Source organism: Macrobrachium rosenbergii, chromosome 20 (assembly GCF_040412425.1).
Source record: "Macrobrachium rosenbergii isolate ZJJX-2024 chromosome 20, ASM4041242v1, whole genome shotgun sequence".
NCBI lineage: Eukaryota > Metazoa > Arthropoda > Malacostraca > Decapoda > Palaemonidae > Macrobrachium > Macrobrachium rosenbergii.
In genome coordinates, this window is record NC_089760.1 from 21330892 (window position 1) to 21347500 (window position 16609).

Genomic DNA, 16609 nt, shown 5'->3' on the forward strand with positions numbered 1-16609 from the left:
CCATCGGCCTACGCAAAGAGAAAGAGCCGGTGTTTATTGGTGAATACAGCCATAACAAACAACCTGGGAGAGCGCCTCGTTGGGGAGCCATTGGAGTCCAACGAAGCGGGACGAGGCTGTCCCCGATAATAACACTTTACCCTTTACAGCTAATGATGTTTACTCGGATTCCCTTTCTTGCTTCGCCACGAATCAATTACCTTGAGGTCAATGAAAATCTCCGCCAACAGTAGAAAGGTGATGGCGATTCCCCGTTGGGGGTATCGGGCATTCTCCTCTTGAGCGCACCCATCCTAGCCCATCAGCCTTCGATGGCTGGGTCTTCGTTTCTCGACCTCGCGGCGCAACCCTCGGTGACACACGCGCGCGCACACACGCATACATACACGCACACACGCAAATATACACACACACATGCTTCGGAGGATTTCCATGGATGATCTCTGACCATCGCCAAGATCATCTTTTATTGATTTGAATACTCTCTCTCTCTCTCCACCCCCTCTCTCTCTCTCTCTCTCTCTCTCTCTCTCTCTATCTATCTATACATACACATAAATACGCATACTTATATGTCAATGTATATATATATATTTATACATATATAAATATATATATATGTCATATATATATATATATATATATATATATTTATATATATATATATATATATATATATATATATATATATATATATCTACTTCTGTTCTATAAATTAGTAAAGTTTTTATTAATATAATAATATCATAGTCAATGTCTTCTTCCTTGCCATCAGCATAGGTTGGTGCTCTCTATCATCACCATAATAATAGTAAAGTATTTATTTTTATAAGCCCCAGCTTGACAATGATCTCTTTCCGTAAATCTTTATCGCGAACATTAGCCTAGTCACTGGTTGTCATAACCCATTGCCAATCAGTACCCTTATTGCAATTCCCTCCTCAACATCCTCATGGCCTCTCCTCCCTTCAACATCACCAGACGGTATCTAAATGTCGAGATGAAACCTCAACATACACTTCTTTCGATTATATTTTCCTTACTGTAACACTAAAACCACTCCACTGGTTAGGTTTCGTTGAACTCCGGCCCTCAGTATCCCCTCTTTCTCGATGAGGGTTTCCTTAACTATGACCTTCACCATCCCTTCTTTTCACCTATCTAAGACACAGCAATCCTCAACCTGCCCTCCAATCAATTAGGTTTAGGCCCAATCCACAGTACTCCCTTCCTTCCAACTGCAACCCTCAAAATCCTTTCCCTTCAGTTAAACTTTGCTTAAATGAAACTCTCAACACTACTATCTTTCAGTTGCTTTGTTTGACCCTGACCTTCGACATCCCCTCCATCCTTTTAAGGTTCCACAACCCCCAAAATTCTCTACTGTAACCCTCAAAATCCCCTCCTTTTGGTTAGCTTTTCCTTAACTGTGACCTTCAATATCTCCTCTTTTCAGTTACATTTTCACTGATTGAGACTATAACCATGGCGCTCGTCATCCAATGAATTTTTTTTTTTTTACCATTTTTTGTTTATCTGATGGCTCAATTTCTCTTACTGCGACCATCAACATCTTTCTTTCGAGTACCTTTTGCTTAATTATGACCCTAAATATACCTTCCTTCGACTATGATTGGCCTACCTGTCCTGTAGTCTTTGCTTTTGAATGGGAGTGGAATCATGATAACATGAAATATCTTTATATTTTATTTCCTACGTTTCGTTCCTGCTTTTCTTAGCCTTGTTCTGTTTACCGCCTTTTCCTGCTCTTTTCTTATCTTCAGTACTGTCACCATACTTTCAAGGTTATAATTAATTCTGTCTTAGGTAAAGGGTTGATAATTTGCATATGAAATGACTAATGTTTTTCTAATATTTGTTTCATCCAAATAGTGGCCAGATGTAAAAAAAACATAATATGAATTTATAGTCTTGATACATTTCACTATGAATGTATTGTCGATAATGGACGGCATGGCCATGTAGTGGAACTGATACTTTTCCTCCTTCCGTTATCAAGTTTTACCATATTGTACCCATGAAGAGAAAACTCAGCATCATTTTTTTGCTGATTAAAAAAAAAAGGACAGGTGTGAAATTTTCCGTAGCAAGCATTAATCCTACATCCTTACTATGATAACAAGTAATCACTGTTTTTTCGTACTTTTGAGATTATCACTGTAGCTGCCATCATCATTTTATTATTTACATTATTATGATTAGAACAAGTCGTTCCTCGCCTGCTCTTTGTGACCCGTGTTTTTCCTTCTGCTCGTAATTCTTTTACACGAGCTCTCAATGCTCATTCTATTCATCTTCAAATCCTTCCAATTGTTCTCGTCGTGAAAAGATAGGCCAAAAGGGGTCACGCCTGGTACTGGAAGAGAGAGAGAGAGAGAGAGAGAGAGAGAGAGAGAGAGAGAGAGAGAGAGAGAGAGAGAGAGAGAGAGAGAGATCTTTGTCCACTTTATGTCTTCCAGATATAAAGAGTCCTTTCATACATTGGTCGCCAAGGGTTCAGAGGGCCAAAGAAGGATTGTACATTCTCAAGAGGTTCAATTGTGCTGGCATCGAAGAGGATACCTCAGGTTATTGTTGGTCGGTTCCGTAGGGCAATGCCCGCCCGGGGAACGTTTTGAAGGGAATTCTCTATACCCATTAGAAGGCGAAGAGTCAGTCGCCTTGGCTTGTGGTGACCGTAGAAGAAAGAAATTCTATGTTCGTTGATATCCGTAAAGCCAAGCTCTATACCATAAAGTTATCGAGGCTGTAATCTATTCTGGGGGAGATGAATCGCTTCGAAAATGTAGGTGATTTCATATAAAAGGGCTGAGATCCTCGGACAGATGGGCATAAATGAGACCTTTCATGCTGTTCCTTTCCCATGTCAAGTGTCAGTCTGTTGCCTCGGATTTTGTTTACAAACATTTTTCCACATATCGAACTTTCTCGGATGCGTGATGGAAATGAGATATCTCGACATGAGGGTGATTATCTCTCGTTTTTAGTGTTTGTGAATTGTATCTCTGGAAAGACAAATTTCCTAAAAGATAAAATGTCTTGAAAATCTTTTGGCTGCAAAATTAAGTTTTTACAATGTTATTTTGAACTGATATTCTTTTCTCTAGACCAAGGAAAAATCCATAATGACATGAATAATATCATAATGATACGAATAATATTATTATAGGGAATCTTGATATATTTCTTATTTCATTTCGCGATCATGTGCGCTTCCGAAGACAAAGTACTTTAAAATTATCTAGCAAAATGTCTTCGTTAACAGATCAGGTTCATCTTCAGATTAAGACATAAGCATCCTTTTCACTCAGTCAGCTGAGATTAAAAAGAGAGAAAGGGGAGCCTGAAGTCTCCTAGTGCAGTACTACGAAAAGATCAACTTTTCAAAAGTAAATTAAAAGAAAACTGTTGTTCAGTTACGCATTGGTGATTGTAAACAGCCATTCTACTGGAAACTAATACAGCAAAACTCTGGGACAAGATATTCAAAATGTCACTTCTCCTGAACGCAAATACAATTTAGTTTTGGAGAATTAAGAATACAATACTGGGATATCCACACTGGAATTTAATTCGAGACTTTTAAGTGTTTTGCTTTCGACTCATATCCACTGCGTTGTCTGATTCGTCAACCAGTCTCCGTTTTTTTTTTTGAGATTTCATAAGATATTTGGTGTTGCATATTTTTATGCAATACTTCTCTTCGATTAATCTTTAAAAGGCTTTCACATTTATTGTGTCTATCATCATCTGCTTACAAACCGAAAGGAGACTGTATTCTTCAGGAGAGAGAGAGAGAGAGAGAGAGAGAGAGAGAGAGAGAGAGAGAGAGAGAGAGAGAGAGAGAGAGAGAGAGAGATAGATTTGTACCTGTAGTCTGGTTCCACCCGTCCAGGGGTGGGGGATTACCACGTCGAGGTCTCTCATTAGCCTTGTTTCCACTTGAGTACGTGTGCCAACATGTACCTTGATAAATAAAATAAAATGCCCCTAGGGCATAGACGGGAGGTCCCCGCAAAATCCGTGTTTCACGTGGTCGAAGGATCCCCTGGGGCATGTCTTGGGTACCTTCCCCGCCTCCTGCCACCTCCTTCTTCTTGTCTTTGCCGCCAAAGACAGCAGCGATTCCACGCGCCAATCCTCGGACGGGATAATAATGTTTCAATATTCCACGCTTACTAAGTTTGGTTAGTTGGTTATAGATAGAAGGTTTTTTAAACGATTTTCAAATGTTATCGTCATTTACATTTGGCACTGAAGAATTAACATAAAAATATAACAGTCGTAAAAAGTAGTTCAATCTACTGATGATTATTAAATGATGGCGGTACTGTTTCTAAGTTATTGGCTATAAGAATATATAAGATTCGTGAAAAATGAAACAAATAAAATACATTAATCCCAAAATGAGCGTTTCTTACTGACCAAAACAGTCCAGTGTCTACGAAAATATCCAGCAGATTTTTTTTTTCTTTTTTTTGTAAAATTATGCATTTTCGAAAATAAATAAAATTGCTCCGAAACATCAAACATTCTAAGTTCTAACGCGAAGCACGTAAAAATGGTTATGAAACTTATCACTAATCATATATGTGTGTATGAGCGTACGCGCCCCTACATATGTACGTACACCTTCCCTCTAATGTGTTTACTTTTCCGTTCTTATCTCGTAATATAACGAGCCCTCATTATCCTCAGCTAAGACAACAAAACCCTTGTTCGCGTGGGAGAAGTTTAATGAAATTGACGTCAAATATCGCGGTTTAAATTATACTGATCAATTAGAGATAGATGAAGAGTAATCCGCCTGACCTGGAGAGCTCCGACCGCGGATCAGTCAGACCTCGGGTCGAGAAGAAAAGCGAGGTACCACAGGGCAATTCATTAGGTAGGCCGATTTGGGGCCAGAAGACCTCCTATGACCACACCGTCCGCCCCCGCTCCCCACACCCCAAACAGCCCATCCCGCCCACCTACCCATTCTCTCTCTCTATCTCTCCGATTCGTTGTTGTTGTTGTTACATTAAACCAGGGTCCTGGATTAAGCTAGCCATGTGCTGGCACGGACTCTTGCTTTTGGAGCAGCCCGTTACTGGAAATACCTTCGGAGTTGAAAGCAGATTCTGGAGATTAATTTATGAAAAAAGGAAAATTTGAAATAAGCAGTTGTAATCCCTTCAGATCTGACGGTACCCATCAGCAGAAGGGAAAGTGTCATTGTAGCGAGACCAGCATCGTGGAAGAGTACTAGGAGGGAGGAGGAAAAGATTTAGAATAAAAAAGGAAAAAATGAGACAGGCAGAGTTGCAAACCCTTCAGAAATTACGATCTGTCGCTAGAAAGGAAAGTGTTATAGTAACGAAAACCAGTCAAATGGGAGAGTACCGCGAAGGAAAATGGAAGGAAAAGGAAAAGATATAAAGTGCGAAATAATCTCTCTCTCTCTCTCTCCGAAGGAAAGAAAGAAAGAAAGAAAGAAAGAAAGAAATACCACGTGGCTTTTATGGTTACGCGAGCTCCTGCTTCGCGATAAAATAAACGGCGATTTTGATTTGAAAGATGCTTAGGTTTCCAGCATGTTGGAGCTGGATATCTGCAAGATCAAGAGTGATATGAGTCAGCTTCCCCATTGCCCGAATTGTTAACTTTGAATAGGGAAGGAAATAAATTTATATCCCATTAAATAAGAAGTGAAATCGTTCTTGAAGACATCATTTCTATCAATTAGATGAACAGAATGCGTCAAAGATAAATTCTTTTAATTGTCTGCTCTATACATTCAGAAAAGCTGGAGTTCTACTTGTGTAGAGAAAATACAGTAACCGGAAAATATCCGTAAAGCCACTGTTTTTTGCTTGAAAAAAGTCATATTACATTTTAAACAATTGAAATAAATAAAATAAGTAATATTTGAGGTCACCTTTAGCTAATAATAATGCATGATTTGCACACACTAACAGTACAACTCATATCTGTCATTACATGTTTGACAGAGAATCCCGTTTTACTGAAACCTGACCTTCGGTAACATCACATAATAAAACATTTCAGATAATAAAACAGATATTGATGTTAATCATATATGAGGAATACATTGATAACAGCTTTCATAGTGTTATCGCAAAGCTTATAGTTTCAAACAAAAGTAAGTTCTGAAACGTGATTTTTTCTGCAAGCGTTATGGCATATATATGGAATTTACTGTGATCGAGTAAAAGACATGAATTACCAGCTGAAAGTTAAATTCGAATTTTACTTATTTTATTAATTTTCTTAAGCCTTTTCAGTCAAAAATTCACTTGTTCCTATTTTGTTTTTTCTTTCCACCCCATTAACAACCTGATCAGCGACCTTCTTTCCCAAAATCGGTGACACTCATTTTCTCTCTCTCTTTCTCTCTCTCTCTCTTTGGCATAAATTTTACTTTTTGCTGTTTCGCCGCGCATGCTCTTATCAAGTTGGTTATCTGTAATTTACCAACGCAACGGGAGAACGCGATATGGCATCATTGCTTCACAAAGACTCCTCACATGTCAGCTACTGAAAAACAGAATGTGAAAAAGTCCTCTAGACCTTTCTGATGAGTAATCCCACTTAGTCATCCATAGCCCTGTCACTACGGCTTCAATCATCGAGGTTCCTCCCATCCTTCCTCCCGCCCCCCTTGGACAAAGCCACCACAACAAAACGCAGCGCTATCTACCTGGGAATGAGTCACAGTATCCTCTGGGATCCTCTAATGCCGACTCTTTCTTAATCTTTAGCATGGTGGTGCGTGACTCACGAGGTCACCTACGGTCACTTGTTATCCGCCAAAGCCCCCGGCTTAACGCCGCGAGATATCTCAGGTCAGGAAGCCACGCAGAGGTGCAGGATCTCCTTTTGCTAATGGAAGGCAATTTGAAGGATAAGACGGTTTGGTCTACCGAGGAGTGCTTTACCTCCGAAGTTGCAGAACTTCAATTCTTTTTTCTTTCTTTCTTTTGCATTATAGTATCTAGACTTCAGACCATTGCGATTCCAGGATTCTAGATGTTAATCTAAGGATTTCTAGATGTTAACGTCTAAGTTTTCACTGGAGTCCAAGTTTCTGCTATTTATGACACTGAAAAACTTCTATGACGAAGACAACAACTATGAAAACATCAGATTTTAATAAACTGGAAAGTAAGTCATGTTTTGTGGAAACAGCATTCACTTACTTTAATGCTGTAGAAGAAACATTCCTTTTATCAGCCAATTAGAGAGTTTTTCTTAGTTATTTAAAAGTATATTTGTTGACCACAGAAATTTGGCAGTCTTTGTTTTGTCAAACTGAGCTACCATTTAGTTTGTCTTCTGCCAAACTAAATTCAGTTTAATGCAAGACATTTGCATAATCCTATATCACACTTTTGAAAAATCTAGCATAAACATACACTGGATATGTGGATTTACGAGATTCATCGAAGTTACTGGGTGAGCGCTTCTGCAACCCAAACAAATCAGATGCTTAATTTCTGAAACTAATCCGTAAATAGTGTTTAGGGATAGATCTGAGTGTACTAGATAATGCCCTTGAAGATCACTCGTTTTTAAACAACTTGAACTTATCAATAACTCTTATAATAAAGTTTATGAAACCTGTCTACGTCATAAAGGTATTTCAGAAACCCTTTCGAACCCATTAAACATTATCTTTAAAAGTCGCCAGAGTCTGTTCAAGTTTGTTTCTAAACCCGAGGTGGTCTGTTCAGGTCTATGAAATCCATCGGCATATGTAAGCCAATAAGTTTCCCAATGGTATACCAAAACCCTCAAGGTTTTTCGGGTTATTCTGACGAAGCCCGATAATGTCTTGCAACTATAGTTTCTCTAATTCGTAATCGCCATCAAAATATCAGTAAAATCCGCTGGTGGTTAAGAAATTACTCAAGTTTAATCGAAGTTAACTTTAGGTCATTTCTATTTAATCCATGTTATTGTATTTGCGATATCTGCATACACTCGGAAGAAGACTAATTCTACCACCAGAAATCCAGTAGACGAAGGCGACCGAATTTGTAACATGACGTTCCAAATCTTTGGGATTTCATAAGGCATAGTCATTCGATCCTGAGACGAATCTCTGGCCTCGATCCTCTCGGCAGATGTTTATCAGCGGCTCGTGTTCTCAGTTGTGGTGTCAAATTTTGTCTGTGCTGTAGTTTCAGTTCCTTTTTAAATTAGCTGAGAGACATCTTGTAAAGAAGAAGAAAATCAAATGGAAAATACAATGGCAACTTAGCGACCGATATTTCAGTCTAGTGCAGTTACTTGATATTTGGGTATGCAAATTTTTCGTGGCAAATTTTGGAAGTGTAGATTTAATGGCATAATATACGGCAATGTTTTTTGAAAATTTACCTAGCTTTTATGATAACGAATACATTTTAAACATTCTATACCAGAGACAATGAGACTGAAATGGCTTTATGAACTACGTCATCACTGCTTAGGTCGAGAGGGAGAGTGCGGGCGAAAGAGGGAGAGAGACAGAAATATCAGATAACACTGCTCGAGAGAGTAAATGAAGTAGATATCCTTTTCTAAGTGCTGTCGTTTTCGGTGGTCGAATAATCATCGTTATCAGTCCCTTCTTGATAAATTTCACGGTTTTGTGGTCCATGTGTTCGAAGTGATAAGTCACACAGCTTTGTTCTTCTTCCACTTCTTTTTTTCTCTCTTCAGGGACTACGTGCCATTTGGAGGGGGATGGGCTTTGTTCTTCGAGATCAACAACATACACCAGGACTTGCATTTCGCTCGGTTTTTAGTTTTTTGCAAAAGAAAACTATTGTGCCGGCTTTGTCTGTCCGTCCGCACTTTATTCTGTCCGCCCTCAGATCTTAAAAACTATTGAAACTAGAGGGCTGCAAATTGGTATGTTGATCATTTACCCTCCAATCATGAAACATACGAAATTGCAGCCCTCTAGCCTCAATAGTTTTTATTTTATTTAAGGTTAAAGTTAGCCATAATCGTGTTTCTGACAACGATATAGGATAGGCCACCAACGAGCCGTGGTTAAAGTTTCGTGGGCCGCGGCTCATATAGCATTATACAGAGACCAACGAAAGATAGATCTATTTTCGGTGGTCTTGATTATACGCTGTAGCGGCAGTACAGAAAACTCGTTTGCGCCGAAGAAACTTCGGAGCATTTTTTACTTTTTATTATTTCTGTTTTGTCTTTAATTTGAAAACGTAACCCAATCTTGGGCATCTTACAATATTTGGGGTATGGGAAAAATATGATTTCATGGATTTAATGCTTACCTCATTTGAATTAGTAGAATTGTAATTATATCTACAAGCCCATGAAAATAACTATTCATATATTTTCCAATTTTTTCGTAGTCATATGTAACATGGTTCATAGAATCTTCACGTCTTTCACATTTTGGTGCATAATGTGATTTTACTTTACCTCCATTCATGCTTACTTTCTTGCAACTTGCTGTCCAGCTTCTCTGATTATTACTTCTTACCGATTTTCTCCCAGTTTCACCTTTAGATCATTGCACTTCGCCTCATGTATCTCTTGATCTTGCTGTCCAACCACCCCAGCTCGTTCTTTCCATTGTCCTCATCGATGAAAGGTCGGCCGAACGTGTCCCAGTACTAGGCTTCATTATTCAATTCGTACAATTGGAAATTCAGTTCCGAACCCTATTTGAAAAAATAATAACTACAATTATACCTGATTCCGGCTGTTAGCTGCAGAATCCAGATTGAATACCCGTAGATAATTCTTTCATTGTAAGATAAAATTTTTGTTATACATTATTATTCATCGAAACTTTGACACATGTCTTCTCCCGTCCATTCACCTGTGCCAAGGCTTTCAGATTTGTTGTTTTTGTAAACCGCAAAGACTGCAAACAGGATCAGTCTTGTTTGCTGGCGGTGTAAATTTTCATGAAATCCCACTCTACTTATTTTTTTTTTTTTAATGATCTCTCCAATAGTGTTTCTAAGAGTTTTATACCAGCATCAGTTTTATATTGGGAAGGTTAACCGAAAAGTTACGAAAAATGGACATTAGATTTATACTTCACACAACAAATTAAAAAAAACTGACATGTCAAAGCAATAGCATACTGGCTCCAAATTCACTTGTAGATAGTAAGTATGCTCAGTTGCTTTTCTTATCAGATGTCCTGTTAATCAGCTTCATTAAAGTAAAGTTTCCAGAAGTAAATTTCGCATTTTTCTATGAATCTGCAAATTACATGTCAATATATTATCACATGTCAAAGAATACATATGGTGATCATATCAGTCAGTTCTCAAAGCTTATGAAGAGAACTTTTGCTCATTTTTAATCATTAATATTAAAATCCAAGTTGTCATAATAAACCTATAATAAAGTTCTAACATTAATATATACTTTTCATTATCTGAAATGTACTAACGTCGTATAAATAAAAAAGTGGGACATACCAACAGTTCTTTAGCTTTTATCATTTCAAAGAGCATCAACTTATTCCAGTTCAGCATTCATTATATTTTTTTTACCGATTTCGTAACTTCCCCTAAACGAAATTAGACGCCATTTCAGTTTCCACTGATCAATGATTAAGCGAAAAAAGAATCTATTTATGAAAGGTTTGAGGGGGAACTAAATGCATATCCGTGTCCGAGATCTTTTGTCTCCCCAACACATACGTGTGTATAAACAAACACAGTGCTCACGCATGCGTATTGAGAGTTCCTTTCGCTATCACCTATCTGTATGCTTATCTGAAGCGCGGTGACAGCGTAAGCACTTACAACGATCAGTGACGACCCATGAATGTATTCCCTTACTTCAAATACTGTATGATTGCGTCATATGGAGATATTTTATACAGGTGAATTAAATTAAAATGAGAGGTCAAAATTAAAAATTCCGATATCATTTCGGTCTGCAAATGAACAAAGAAAATGAAAATGAAAATATCAATGAAGATAGATATAATCCTCCTATTTAAATAATTCCTTCTCCTAATTTGCACTAATCCGGTAATTTAAAATGAAAAGCCAAAATTAAGCATTTCGATATAATTTTTGTCCGCAAACAAGTATAGCCAAAGATAATTAAAAACAAACATGAAGATAAATTTTGTTCTCATAAATAAATAATTCCTTCGTCTTACTTGCATTAACCCAAAATACAAATAAATCCCTCTAATGGGGGACGCTAAGACCGAGATGGAATAAAAACAAAAGCCCATCAGTGATGACTCACGCTCTGACCTGTTTTGGTATACGCCAAGATCGAAATCTACCTGTCCCACCGAGCACCGTCCAATCAGCCTCTTTCGCACCTGTTCGGACCCTTTCGCTTCCTGACTGTCTCGTCTGAATGTATTTTAATTCAACAGGAATAAACCTGACGAGGTCCTTCCCAGGGATACCCCTATCCTTCCTGTACCTTAGGAACAGTGTTTTCTTAGGAAGTGGGATTTGGCAGGATTTGAAAGTTTATCCTTACGCTTAGGAGAATCGCTGATGATGATGATACCCGATTAGCCGATCTCATTTGTATAGATTAGGAACGAAGTTACCGCGGTGATTTAACGAGTTATTGTGGTGAAATGGAGGAAAGTTAAGATTGTAACCTTTCAGGGACCCAATAGGCGTGAAAGCATTTCAAGATTTACTGCGAATTTTTATTCTACTGTATTTACAAATTTGACACTCTCTCAACACAAAAAAGGTATGCCTCTATATAAGTTACAGAAGGAATGGGTTTGACAATTATTTGTTCTCTAATCCTATTCGTGGTATGGAACGTTATTTTTATTTGTCTTCGTTTATTATTATAATTGACATTCTTTTTTATCTTGCGTAGGATGGAGAAAAAATTCACTTAGTAACGGCCTAAGAAATTACTAACGGCACGGAATAATAAAATATATGTCAATAAATAGATTAATGAAATGGTTCGGATTCCACAATAAGCTGTAGGTCCCGTTGCTAGGTAACCAACTGGTTCTTAGCCACGTAAAATAAGTCTAATCCTTCGGGCCCTAGGAGAACTGTTAATCAGCTCAGTGGTCTGGTTAAACTAAGATATACTTAATGAAAATTTCCTATTGAAGACATTTGTTAATAAATCAATAAACTATTCTTCAGGTCTACGGTAAAAAAAACTAATTCGTGATGAAGGAGATAGATGGTTGTCATATACTCAAAGAATTTTTCACAATTTGCAGTCAGAATGATCAAGTAACCTCAAGAAGAAGTTACTCTCTTCGAAAATTCTCCACAGCTTGTGTCGCTGGAAGGCAAAACAAAATTACTTTCTTTTTTGCGCTACTCTGAAGAGCAAGAGCCCGTGCTCGCATATGAGCTCTCTCTCCCCTTGCATTAATACAGAGGCCTACATTTGCAGCTTTTGCGAAAACGGATGTGACATACTGGGCTTTTGTTGCAACCGGGATATCAAGGAAGATAAGGGTCTTCTCTTTGCTGTACTTCATGGTAAAGTTGAGAGCCGAATTGGTTTTCTCCTTTGGTGGCCATAATATCATTCGCATATCTGGCACTGTTTCTTGGGCTCTGGTGGCTGCTGAAGATCCATTCTTCTACGGCAGTCATGTCCATGTTGGCAAAGAGTACTCCAATGGATGATCCCATTGCCTGACCATCCACTTGTTGAAAAATTTCTCTTCTGTGTGAGAGGAAAGGCTCCTCCATTGCGCATGCTAACATCTTCAACAGCTTTTCTGAGACAGTGTGGGTATCCATGCCAGATCTGTAATTGTTATTTAAGATGATCTCAATAGCATCCTAAATCTCTGTGTAATTAGAGATGCCATTTATTCACCAGGTCCGGTGGTCTTAAAGATGTCTATAAATACAACGGAGGATTTCAGAGAACAACCTGCAGGTGTGTAAAGGCTTGGGACATAGTTCAAGAACTTAGCCATCTTATATGTCAGAGACGGCATCGATGTCCTGTTGGATAATGTTAACATGTTTATTTTTCAAGAGCAAAACCTCGTATCATTGCCATACTTTGTGTTATTCGTATTGTTGTTTACGTATTTATGTCTGTTACATCTTAAATCATGTCTACATTTTGTCCACATATTGTCATGATATTCAGTGGAAGTCTCTCTCTCTCTCTTCCAAATTACTGACATCAATCTATTCGCATAATAATAATAATAATAATAATAATAATAATAATAATAATAATAATAATAATAATAATAATAATCGTTCTTTCAATGAAGTTTATTTGAAAGCGGGTCTTCCTCCAAAATAATAATAACAATCGGTTTCCTCAAGTAAGCAGTAAGTGCCCTAAGCAATAATAAATAAATCCCCTAAAATTCAATTAGCGACGAAACCCCACGAAATTCAAAATTTATCTTATACGCCCCAAGAGTGAGATAGCGAACAGATTTGTACTCTACTGTTATCAGTCTTATTTTTGGTCACGATTGCCAGACTTAGTAACAGCTCGGAATTATCGCGGAACGTGTTTGCGCTATAATGTTTACTTGCTAACCAGCATCTCTTCCCTATCTTCCTCTCTCCTCATCCATGCACCTTAGCCTACGAGATTTTACTATCCCCCGCCTTACTATCCTTCCCCCAGTGTTCTATCTTTTCCTCCATCCCTCAAATCAGGCTTTTCCTTCTATGAGTCTCCATCCATAGACTCTCTCCGTCCCGAAAGATCGACCACATGCTCATCCGACGCTGTGATTGGTTTATTCATGTCTTTGGGGCGGACCCTTTTTCATCGATCCCGCCCTCTCTTCCAGTCTATATACGTTTCGTAAAAACTAAAATATTCCTTATCAGCATTTCCTTAAAATCCTTTGTTTTGTGGTATCTCAATCCATCCTCAAATATACGTTAAAAGAAGATAAATGAAAAACGTTTTGGAGGTGAAAACGTAAATATTTGGATATTAAATGGATGACCCAGAGAGGTCAACAGTGCGCTATGGAGTCTGCGCACTTGTCCGATTTTCGATTGGGGGATGGGACAGAGATTTGTGGGGGGAGATCGCTACCCCAAAACAACCTGTTTCCAAGACATAAACGTTTGACAACAAGTGAGTGACAGCTAGTGGTTACTGTGTCGCTAACTCGTACACGTCTTTCAGCGTGCTCGCGCGCAAAACGATAGAAGCCCGAACGTTCCCTGTCATAGCAGGTAGCTCATTCGTTTACGATGATGAGCATGATCTTACAAGTTGGTGCAGTGCCACTAGGATTTACTCCGGAAGTCGAAGGACATTACTGTGATCAGTGTTGTGAGAAAGATAGGCGAGTGTTCTTTTCGTCCGCGATGTCCTGGCAGCATTTGCGAAGTGGTGAGTATCCTGGCTTTTTTTATTTATTTATTTATTTGTGTACGGATTGATTCGTTCAGATTAGTGTTTGTCTTTTGCTTATCGTCTACCAGATTCCAACCGAAATTTGAGTTTGTCATTTTTATTTTCTGGAGTGATGAATAATTAATGTTTTTAGCGTGTTCATTAAACCAAATGTCAAGTTGAGAGTGCGCAACAATAAATATTTTTAATCACGTGAATCAATTATTATCAGAAGAAGCAGTCTTCTTTTTCGTGTTGTGCTTTCATATTGAGTATTTCTTCATATTCTTTACTGAGCGGGCGAGAGAAAAATTAAATTATTTTCCTGCAAAATATGAGTTGAGTCATATCTTACGATTACGTGTCAGAGTGCCACAGTGGCTATCAGTACATGGCACACTCAACCCCGCAGCGACACCTTTTTAAAACACGAAATTTTAGTTTATAATTTTTCCTTAAACGACATTTACATATTACTTTGTGTGCTCTTGTATTTACATATTACTTTGCTTGCTCTTCTCTGAATTTGCATAACTAATTTTAATTTTTGTGTTTGTCTTACGTTACAGAAGCATTCGATTTTCAGTTATGAAGTATTTTTATTCAGTATATTAGATATAATTGCTATTTTGGCCCTGTGTTCATTGCACTTAAACGAATTTTACCTGACGTGAGTGTAATAAAGAGAGGAGAGTCATTAATGATAATAGGCAAGAAAATCTATGTTACGTAACTTTAATGGCTTGCAGAAGTTTGTAACCTAGGGAAAGCATTTCTTGCGACAAATACCACATTAAAAAAATCTATTGTTAGCGTTATGTCAGTATATTCTGCTGTGCCATATTAGAGAATTCCATTTCCTTAAAGTTCTTAGTTTTTAAAAGCAATTACACGTGCCGTAGCACACATTTAAAATAACTTTCCAAAATTGTGCTGAGCAATAATTTTATAACGCATTTATTATTATTATTATTATTATTATTATTATTATTATTATTATTATTATTACAGATTCACCACTGCCCGATCTTATCATGGGCACCACCCCGCCGCCTTCACCGCATCAACAAGGAGGACCCCACTACAAGTTCTTCCCCTCGAGAACGTCACCAATCGACCAGAACCTCGATTCCTTCCCTCTGACCCCCTCACCAACGCCTTCGGGAAGAGAATGCCCAAACTGTAGAACACAGAGAGGAGATGAAGAGGAGGATCACCTCAAGCCCAAGACGAAATCAGACTGGAGTCCCGAGAAGGTACAACTTAAACTAGAGCACATCCAGTCGGTCAGGCGGAGGCTTGAGGAGGACATGCGAAGCAATCTCTTCTTCCAGAGCTACAGTCAGAGGCAGCAAAGCCTTCCCCAGTTATCCTGGGGTGTCCCTCCACCTCGCCGTTCACAAACGCGACAGAGGCAAGCAGATCAGAGGGCTGAAGAGCAGCGTGATGCTTCGGCGACCAGCACCACTGTTGTTCAAAATGCCTCTCGGGGCGTGTCGCTTGATTCTGAAGACTGGCAATTTGTCGAGGAGGAAGATACCGACAGGTCTCTCGAATGGAGTCTTATTGGGGAAGACCTGAGGCTTATGGCTGATAGTTTCCAATTGCATTATGCATCGGTGAGTCGACTTTTTCAGTGCTGTTTATATAGGTAAAAAAATTGAACAGGCAAAAATGGCGCCATTTTTTTCACCTGCGCCATTTTTACCTGTGTTATTTTTGTGTATCATTTCTGCCTGTGCCATTTTTATCTGTGCCATTATCACCTAAATTCACAAACATAAGATACCTGAACATCTATAGCACACTCAGACAAAACAGCGCGAGAGAAAAGTTTGTAGGTGCCCCATGACACCATAAATCCCGAGTCGTTTCGCGGCCTTATCTTATCTTCTTAATCACTATAGGGATAAAGTCGCTAATTTCGGGTTTTTCTTTAGTTTAGAGTACCCATACCTTATCTATGAAGGTTCATTTTCATCACGCAAGCCTACTGTAACAAGCATTTGAAACGTAAACGTTTTGTCAGGGCAAGTAATTGTCATTATGTAATTAATTAAATATTCGTTATGTAATTAAGTATTCGCTAGATGTATTCAGCTTTCTTTGATATGGTTATAGTTCTCAATTCGTGATCTTGAAATCAGTAACGTGGAATCCTATTAGCTGGTTGCTCGCCACTACGTAAAACGCAATGCTAACCTACGAGAAGGACAGTCCAGAGACAAGGGTAGATGCTGCAGGT

At 38.4% G+C, this 16609-nt stretch overlaps 1 protein-coding gene across 1 annotated transcript in view; it reads left to right on the plus strand.

Annotated features, from left to right (window-relative positions):
• The first annotated feature begins 14076 nt into the window (after positions 1–14076).
• Positions 14077–16609, plus strand: part of LOC136849141 (uncharacterized) — a 3390-nt gene continuing 857 nt past the window's right edge. Inside the window, exons 1-2 of the mRNA XM_067122204.1 lie at positions 14077–14361; positions 15376–15983. Of these exons, the coding sequence (XP_066978305.1) occupies positions 14220–14361; positions 15376–15983 (750 nt within the window). The 5' untranslated portion in view covers positions 14077–14219. The remainder of the gene's footprint in view (positions 14362–15375; positions 15984–16609) is intronic.